The following is a 9,587-nucleotide window of genomic DNA, read 5'->3' as shown; positions in this document are numbered from 1 at the left end:
TTGTTTTTTTCCCCCTAAATTTCATTCAAAATACTGGCTCCATCTATATAGTAAATTGTTGTTTAATGCATTATAAGAAATAAATAAAAAAAATAGCTAATGAGGTAAAAAAAAGAAGATAAAATCGACTTTACAAAAGTGTACTATTGCATAGTAAATTTTATTTCAATTAACTGTGTACTACATAAATTTAAAGTCATGGTTTAACCAGCCACATGGCGTCACCAGCAAAAGGATCAATAAGCTCTGTTTAAAAGCATTAATTCCATCATGATCATGCTTGATTAATTGAACTATATATAAGAGGCCTTTATTAATTAGACCCCACTACTACCACTTTGGGACAAAAAAGGGCAAGTCAACTGATTCAATTCATTATTCTCTGCTTCGTTATATGGGTATTCATTCATTCACTCACTCATTCACATTCTAAAGTGAAAAACCCAAATGCCCTTAAATTATTGGGCAATATGGTTTGTTGATCTCCACCATGTTTAAAACGCAAGAAAATATATATATTTATATATATAACATAACAAAAGTGACTTTTAAAGTATTGTTTGTTGTTTCAAAGTGCCGAAAAGAAAAAGTTTCCCGAGCCCATCTACTCTGTCATGCACTACCCAAATAGATAAGCATTGAGCTTCTAGTGACTCCGACGGTGCACTACTACTGCTTGTATGTATCATCACCATTACTATGGCTAGTCTCTGTCTCTGTCTATATATATATATGGAGGACAAAATCTAGGTCAAGTTATTTTATCTATCATTAGGTTAAATTTTTCGATTCACACTTGTCATTTTGTTAACCATTAAAATGTGTGTATATATATATATATATGTATTTATAAATTCGCCTATGAACTTAACCTAACAGACATGAGTAACTTGACCCAAGGTATGTCCCCATATATATATATATATATATATATATATAGACTAATGTATTAAAAAGGGTTATGACAATTTAAACATGGATTCTTGTGAATGTAGAAGACATTTTAAGAAGAGTTAACCCGGGTAGAATACTTGACCTGTCTTGAATTTTATTTAGTCAAAGTCTAAGAGTTTGTTTGGCTCAATAAGAGAAAGGGGAGGGGAGGGATTTTAATGAAGGGAAGGGGAGGAGAAGGGAGTGGGATGATTTTAATATTACTTTGTTTGGATTTACAAAAAAAGAGGAGAGGGGAGGAGTTTTAATATTATCTTGTTTGGTTCATGAGGGGACGGGAGGGAAAAATATTTTAACATGGACAATTTTGCCCTTATTTTATTTGAGATATGGGCATAATGGTCATTACATGGCAAAATATGGGTATGATAGTCATAACATGGTAAAATATTGTCATTTCCCTCCAAATTCTCCTAATTTTGGAGGGGAGGAGAGGGAAAATTTTAAATTTAAAATTTTCCCTCTCCTCCTAAAATTTGTGTGTTGCTAAACAAGAGGAAATGATTAAAATCCTTCCTTCTCTCTCCCCTCCCTTCCAAATCCCTTATACCAAACACACCCTAAGCCAAATGCACAAGTTAAGTTCATTATATCTATTATGCTAAGTTTTCCAATCAAACATGGTCATGTGTTTTGTTCTATTCATGTGAATTTATAATGAAACAATAATATTTCAGAAATATAACACGTAACAATATATGATTAGATAATATGAGGTACTTGATGTAAGTCTAATATATGATTCCAAATATTAGAAGGTCACCAAAAAGTGTGTGTGTACTGCTTGTGTAGGAGATTTTGATGGGTCCACGTACCAGAACTGGACCGCCCTCTCGGCTCTTTGATTCTGTTACTCGTGTCAACTGTGCTCATATGATGCGTTTTCTCCAACTTTTATATATATATATGTGTGTGTGTGTGTGTGTGTGTGTGTCTCTAAATATATTCCAGTAATGGCTTGCAGGCATTATAATATGTTCTTAATGTACAAAAAGAGCATACAAAGAGGTTTCTGTTACTCTCGTGAATATGAAAAATCTGGACGCCTGATCAAATCTGTTTGTTTAGTTATCTTACATGTATATACTGATAAAGGTAAATCTCTCCAGCAGTTGTGTACGGGCTCACATGTCATCAGGTGAATCTCACGCCCTTTTTTCCCCCATCACTCGTGTTAGACTGTGAGAAGCCACTGTTATTTACATTTTCTGAAGAGTTTCAAACTCGTAAAAATTGGAACTTATTCTGATTTACTGCAAATATGTTTTTAACAGAGGGTGAAAGTGCAACTGTGGAAAAGTGGGTATATTATATAGGTGAAGCTTTTGGGATTGACCACTATGTTTTTGGATTCTTGTGATCTCCCAAAGAGAAAGTGAGATCTTTTTCATATCGTTTCATTTTGATCCTGCTCTCTGTGAAATGATATTTGCATGCATCTTTTTCATCATGCCTTTCCAGAATCTGGGTCTTTCATGTCAAGAGGTTCTCTTCACTCTGAAATATATATATATATATATATATATATGAGTGAGAGAGAGAGAGAGAGAGAGAGAGAGAGATTTCCAAGTTGATAACGCTACCCACCGCAAAAACATCTTTTCATGTTCACTTTAGTTTGGTCCTTATGATTCTGTGTTTGTATTCATCCCCTCCTCCCTTTTTCCATCAAATACTGTTTTGGGCTCCTCTAGAAACTATACTTTTAAAAATCAAGCAGCCCATTATGATTGCAATGTGAAATCTGGAAAAAGTTAAGATTTTTGTTTTTGGCAATTTTTTCCTTGACCTGAACAACAATTTTAAAGTAACCAAGATTGTCTGCTGAAAAATAATAATACTTCAAAGCTATTATTTTCTTTTTCTGAATAGTACTAGATATGTACAAAAAAGAAAATCAGCATCAAGATCTTTCATTAATCTCCATCCTAATATCTTAAGAATATCTACCTCAATATCCTGAGGTATTGATAATGGTTGATCAAAGATGCAAAAATTTGACTACATACTATGAGCTAACTTAGCAAGGTAAAAGCTGCTGTTTTCATCACATAACAACAATTTCAAAGTAACTGGGATTGTCTACTGAAAAATAGTAATGCTTCAAAGCTATTATTTTCTTTTTTTTAATAGTACTGTAATTATTCAAAGGTCAGGATATGCACAAAAGAGAAAATGAGAGTCAAGATCTTTCATCAATTTCCGCCTCTATATCCTAAGGTACTGGTGGTGGTTGATTAAAGATGCAAAAATTTGACCCCATTCTATGAGCTAACTTAACAAGGTAAAAGCTGTTGTTTTTACGGTATAACAACACTTTTAAAGTAATTTAGATTGTCTGTTAAAAAATAGTAATGCTTCAAAGCTGTTATTTTCTTTTATTGAATAGTACTATAATCATTCAAAAGTCAAAATATGTACAAAAGAGAAAATCCGAGTCAAGACCTTTCATCAATCCCTACCTTAATATCCTGAGATACTGGTGGTGGTTGATTAAAGATACAAAAATTTGATCTCATACTATGAGCTAACTTAGCAAAGTAAAAGCTGTTTTTTTTCACCACAGATCTATTCAACAGCATAAAAAACATCATTTATGATTTTGCTAGAAAATAATAACAACATCCTAATAGATTGCCTTCATTAGATGTGAATGAATAAAAGGCACTTTAAGGGAAATTCATCCATGATCTTGCATCATTAAGTATCAAGGCAAGATGGGTCCAATGGTCAAAATTTGTGTTAGATTTGGGAAACACAGACAAACATTAGTGGTAATAATCTGCAAGAAACATGACAGACAGATATTTTGTTCCTTCATTAGCCCCATGAATCGTTTCCTTTTATAATCTTGTTCCACTGATATTTGCACGACAAGATTATTTTTATGTAAGATTTACATAAGTAGTGTAACACCTGGTGAGAATGCATGAAGGGGCCTTCAATCAATTGCATTGCAGCTTCCAAATTTGAATTCAATTGTTCGTAGGATTCCCTTGTGTCCTTTGTGTTTTAAACATGATGTTATCATGCCGAAAATATGTATACTTGCTTAAAGAACTAGAACCTTCCCGGCTTCTGTCAATGAGGCCCAAAGTGCTCTGTTTTTTCTTTTGTTTTTTTTTGTTTTTGGTTTGGATGAGAGAAGGCCAACATTGCACTTTAATCAACCAGGTACAACGAGACGGAGGGTCAACAAAAATGCAAAGTTGGCCTTGGAATATTGCAGACATTTTTTCGGCTTGCCAATGAATTAATACAAGATTAAGGCTTATTTTTGTTTTGTAAGTATTCATGAAGGAGCTGTACGTATATGAAATTTTTTTTTTTTTTTACTTAATATTACCTTAGAAGTGTTAAAAGGGAAACAGTGTGATTCCTGCCGTTAAATTTGTTAGCTTCACAACAAATATGATGGAGCTTGGTACCCAAGTCCAACGCCACATTTCCTTCTGCTTCAGTGCAGCTTTCCATACCTAGTCCATCATGCTGTCATCTCAACATGACAGTTTTAATTGCTATGTGTTGGTGGCAGCAAAGAAGGAACAGCAAATCCGGTTCGAGTCGCATCACAAGGACACTGTCCTTCAGAGATATTCCGCAACCCCTCGGTGTAACAGGCAGCGGCACTCCCCAGGATCAAACGAACCCTTCCTGCGAAGCAAGGCAGCAGAAAAGCGAAAGCAATTGTAACAGGAAACATAGCGGGAGAGAAGAGGAAGAGGATGGAACAGTGTGTTTTTCACGCTGTCTAGACAGTCCCTTATATAGGCGCGAATGGCCACATCACCGGAGGACGCATCCCTCTGTTTCGCCGAGCGGGTACGACCGAAGCAACGCAAGGTTCCGTTGGAGACGGAACAACACGAACGTTGGTGCACACAACGTTCGTCTACACCCCGCGAGACGCGTCCGGTCGGCCACAAAATGATACGGCAAGCCTCTTGACTTTTAACAGGTCCAAAATAAGGCTTTTCTGGTAAGCATAATTTTATTAAAAAAAAATATTCAACAAAGTTTAAAATAATTTTCGTAAAATGAGGCTTTGCCGCGTTTAATTCACGCGCAAGGGGAGAAATCGCCAGTTTACAACTGCGTTTCCCTCCTAGTGACTTGTTGTTGTGTACACGAGACCCACTTCCTTCTTGGCCCATTTACCCCCCAAGGATGCTTGATCTCATTTATACACTTAGACTTCTTCTCATCTTTCCCATGTGGGACTTTATTTGACACACATATTGCATTATTTCACAACACTATGTTCCCCAAAAATATGATTATTTCTAATTTCTGATTCTAAAACTCTTGAATAAAGATATTAAGTTGCGTGAAGACATTAGAATCTAGACGTCACAGCTCTTCAAATCCACTGAATTCAGAAGTCAACTAACCATCTTCTCTTGCTTTTCTAATTTTATTCACTTGAGTTGATTTGTTTTTCAGAAACAATGTTTACTTACTGCTTTATGAGACTAAACTCCACCTCAGGCTAAGCATCAGAAATTACATAAGGAAACTAAATACCCGAAGTGGCCACAAATAAAATTTATTGCTTCCAGTTCACATGACATTTGGAATTCCACACTATACCCTCAAGAATGTTGATGACGACGACAATAAGATTTAACAACCATGGGAATGAATTAGTTTTTTTCTTGTATTTGTCTTCTGTATCATTCCGCAATCAATCAATACCGAAACAGCAGTTACAAAGGGATTTCTTTATCTCTTCAAAAAACATTTGTCTTCTTCGTAGTCTGTAAAAAAGGAAGACCCTCTCTTGCTAGTAGTAATCTTCTACATTCACAGCATGAAAATGTTGCCAAGTGCCAGCAAAAGCATTGAACAGTACATTAAACCGGTCTTGGAAATCATATCAGCACCATTAGAAGTAGCCCGCGCATAGCTTCCCTCTGCAGTGCTAGTGGTCAGCACAACAACAATCCAGTCATTATCAGAGCCAATACCAATTCCGGTATACTTTGTGTCATTGAGATTTTGGGAGTAGAGCGACTTTGTGAAATTTGGGAGGACAAGGCTCGGATCCAGGCCAGGAACGCAGGCAGGCATCACAGCTCCATCCCTTGTGTTGGAAACATTCAAGTGACATTTAGCCAAAAGGTTTGGATAATTGGGAAACTGGGGCTCAGTTCCTGGTACTGTGTTGGCACCTGTGGCGTTCGTACAGGGCTGATTCTTAAACTGGTCAGCTAGTTCATCAGCAAGGCACTCAGCATTGTCATTTTTGGTTAGTGTTGTCAACTTTAGGGTCTTCCGATACTCGTTGATTCCCTGATAAAGCTTGTCTTCTTCTGCCGGCAAAAATTAAGTTCGTTCAGTCCCATGATACCAACTTTATTGAGTATGGATGACTGTGAAATAATGATTTTCAAGGTACATGGTGCTATTGTTATATATTTCTATTTTTCGCTATATGGTGATGGTGCTATTGCTATATATGCAGACAAGTATTGAAAGAAGAAACATGCCAGGCTGAGCAGAGGATCAATATATTCCGGGCAGTATGTTTATGTCAGATAAGTTACATCAATTTCTAACAGGGTTGGGAAGCCTGGTGACATATATCTTGTCCACCTACCAGGAAAGGATAGTAAACGTTTTAGTTTGAGCAAGTACAAGTGACTCTAGGTATTGGAATGAAGATTCAGTTCCAAGGTGCTTGTAAAATTCTCATCTACAGAAGAAGACAAGGATTTTATCTTTCAACAGGTTGAAGGGAATCCTAAAAATAAGGTGATTAAAATGAGGAAGAACGAATAAGACTGAGACAAGCAACTACACTTCTAAAGTTTCCAAAGTTTACTCAGCAAAGCACTTGCTAAACTAGAGCCAAACTATTAACCAGAATACAATTCCCTCTTCCCCCAACACGTCAGCAAAAGAACAGCTTGAAAAATCACACGGGACAAATCGCTAATTTATGCTCAAGAATATTTGGTTGTTAGTGTACGTGTCCTGCTATTGAACTCCGAGGTGTCCCATAAATACCCAACAATTATTAAATTGATTCAATGAAATGTAATAACAGATTACCTTTTGCTTTATGCATTTTTATATTCTGCATATGATTCACTATGGTATCAGAGCAGCCGCTGATTGTATAGTGTCAGGATGGCAGAACAATCTTCCACAGATGTTGGTGTTCTTGCACCTTCATCATCATACACAAGTTTGTCTTCCTATACCCCTTCCAACATTCCCCATTTCATTACAGTAAAACTCACTAATGACAACTACTTAATCTGGCATGCTCAGACGCTACCCTATCTCTATGGTCAGCATCTGTTCGGCCACATAGATGGCACAATTGCCGCACCTTCTCCCATGTTACCCACTGGTTTACCTAATCCTGACTATTATGTTTGGTTTGAGAAAAATCAGCTGGTTATATCTGTTTTAATTGCTTCTCTTACGTAAAAACTTATTCCCCAAGTGATGCATCCCAAGAATCCAAAGATTGGTATTACATGCTTACAACATAAGACCACTGAAAGTGAAGACACAATGACGACGAACCACTAAACTGGAGAGACTTGGAAGCTCTAATAGTCTCCGTAACTTGAATCACTTTCTTTTTGTCAATCCATTGCTTAAATTATTAGATTCTCTCTACGTGTGTCTGGTAGGTTATTGGATAAGAAAGTGTTACAACAATCTAAACCAAAGTTTCAAGTAGCTTATAAGCTTGGCTAAATTACATCAAGAAATCAGCATTACTTAGAAAAAAATTCCAGTCTGCAAGAGTTCTGTTTCCATTTTACAGATCCCCTGAGGCCTAATCTCATCACCATTTAAAAATCGTTTCTTGAAATTTTGGACAAAGATGCAAATACATTGAAAACAGAAAAAATGCGTTCAATCATCAATGGATAATTATCATTCATCCAAAACTCAACCTTAGTTCTCTCTATAACCCGATGCTGTATATGCTAAAATCAAGCACATTTTCCAAGTGCCAGAAAAAAGCAGCATCAAATCAATGAACAAGTCTACCAGATCAGCAACCCCTTAAAAAAAAAAAAATCAAAACTATACGCTGTTAGGAAATAATTTTATACAGATAGATTTTAGATTGTGTACCCATATCTCATTGTAAACACAGCATACAGGGGCCAGCCTAATGAATCGAGGCTTGAACTCGTTCATATTAATTCTCTTCTCTGATTTTGTATCTTACCCCCGCTAACTCAGCAATCCTAGATCAGTGACTTCAGATCCAGTTCGCAAAGACTAAAGTTGAACTAAATAAAACATATAAAATGAATGACGTAGCAGCAGCAAGTCGAAAACTTTAATGCTCAAATGAGTGTCACTGTTCAGATGACTAGACATAAAAACGAAATTAAGAGAGTGGAAACTCACCATCGTCGCTCAGAACAGGATGACCGAGGAAGAGAATGGAAGAAAGAAGAAGCGAGAGAAACAGAGAAAACTTGGAGAAAGCCATGAGAAGTAGAAATGTTAATGGCAGACAAAAGACTGACTCGGGCTTTGAGTAAAGGCGTCGGCGAGTACTAATGGGTTGGCGGTCGTTCTGTTTCTTTAAACTGAAGCAAGGCTGGCTGGTACCGAGTCGACGACGACGTCCCAACAGTCAGACGACAGCGTTTCACCCGTGTTTCCACTTCCTTCTTTCACATGCCTATTATTGTCTCCATGTTTTCTCCCAGAAAACGGCCGTTATTTTCATGATTACGAATCCATGCCTGTCGGTGGCTAAAAAAATACTACTTCCAATCCTAATTATAAAAGCTAGTTAACTAATTTAAAAAGATTAAAAAAAATTAAATTAGTTATTTGTAATAAATAGGTGTTATCTTTTTTAAAATATCCTTGTTAATCAAATATATTGGTTAGAACTACCATTGTTAGAAGAATTATATTAGGAAAAAATAAATAAATATGAGAGATAAAGTGGATTGACGTCTTATATTTAAAACTAAAATCAAAATCAAACAAAATCTCATATTAAAGACAGAAGCTAGCAGTTTAATAAAAAAAAAAAAGAAAGTAAACTACTAACGTGAATACGTGATCACCAATTCACCATGGTTGTTCAGATTCAAATTTAATTTTTCTTTTGAACCTCCAAATCTCACATAAAAAAGGTGTACGTGAATCCTGAAGTGTTAGGGTATGTTTGAATTGGCGTTGGGTAAAACTGACTTCTAATCCAACTGACTTTTGTAACTGAAATTAGAGTAAAAATCAGTTAGTGCAATGCAATTTATATTTGGATAGGTGTTTTTAAAAAGTCAGTTGAAAAAGTTAAAAGTTGTTTGGATGATTAATAGAAAAGTTAGTTTAGTTGTAAAATGACTGAAAATGGCATGGAGTAGTTTTTGAAATTTTATATTTTTAATGTGATAATAGTTTAAAAAACACATAAAATTATTATGATAAAATATAAATAGTTTATTTGTGAAATTATAGAATAAAAATATTTGTTACGAAGAAAAATTTGAAAATACATTGTAGATAATTAATTAAATATACATAATGGACAAACATGAATATAAATTAAAATTTATTTAGTCTCTAATTAAAGTAAATGGGATCACATAACTAATTAGATTGTAAGCTTTGCATGATTTTCCTATAAGTCAGTTAGA

At 35.5% G+C, this 9,587-nt stretch overlaps 1 protein-coding gene across 3 annotated transcripts; it reads right to left on the bottom strand.

Annotated features, from left to right (window-relative positions):
- Window positions 1-5,438: 5,438 nt before the first annotated feature.
- Window positions 5,439-8,508, bottom strand: LOC114719740 (uncharacterized GPI-anchored protein At5g19250-like). 3 transcript variants are annotated; one of them, XM_028905262.1, is made up of 2 exons: window positions 8,338-8,508; window positions 5,439-6,263 (listed from the first exon to the last, which is right to left on the bottom strand). In XM_028905262.1, the coding sequence occupies exons 1-2, from the start codon at window positions 8,420-8,422 to the stop codon at window positions 5,758-5,760; spliced, it is 591 nt and encodes a 196-aa protein (XP_028761095.1). In that variant the 5' UTR covers window positions 8,423-8,508; the 3' UTR covers window positions 5,439-5,757. The 3 variants fall into 3 exon arrangements, with proteins under 3 accessions (XP_028761095.1, XP_028761093.1, XP_028761096.1); XM_028905260.1 differs by having other exon boundaries at window positions 5,439-6,266; window positions 8,338-8,506; XM_028905263.1 differs by lacking the exon at window positions 8,338-8,508 and adding an exon at window positions 8,056-8,234 and having other exon boundaries at window positions 5,439-6,266.
- Between the last annotated feature and the right edge of the window lie 1,079 nt (window positions 8,509-9,587).

This window comes from Neltuma alba, unplaced genomic scaffold (assembly GCF_004799145.2).
Source record: "Neltuma alba isolate B1F8T4 unplaced genomic scaffold, ASM479914v2 tig00011941_pilon, whole genome shotgun sequence".
Lineage (NCBI taxonomy): Eukaryota > Viridiplantae > Streptophyta > Magnoliopsida > Fabales > Fabaceae > Neltuma > Neltuma alba.
Note: the sequence above shows the minus strand (reverse complement) of the source record. Positions and strands in the feature narration are given on the sequence as shown.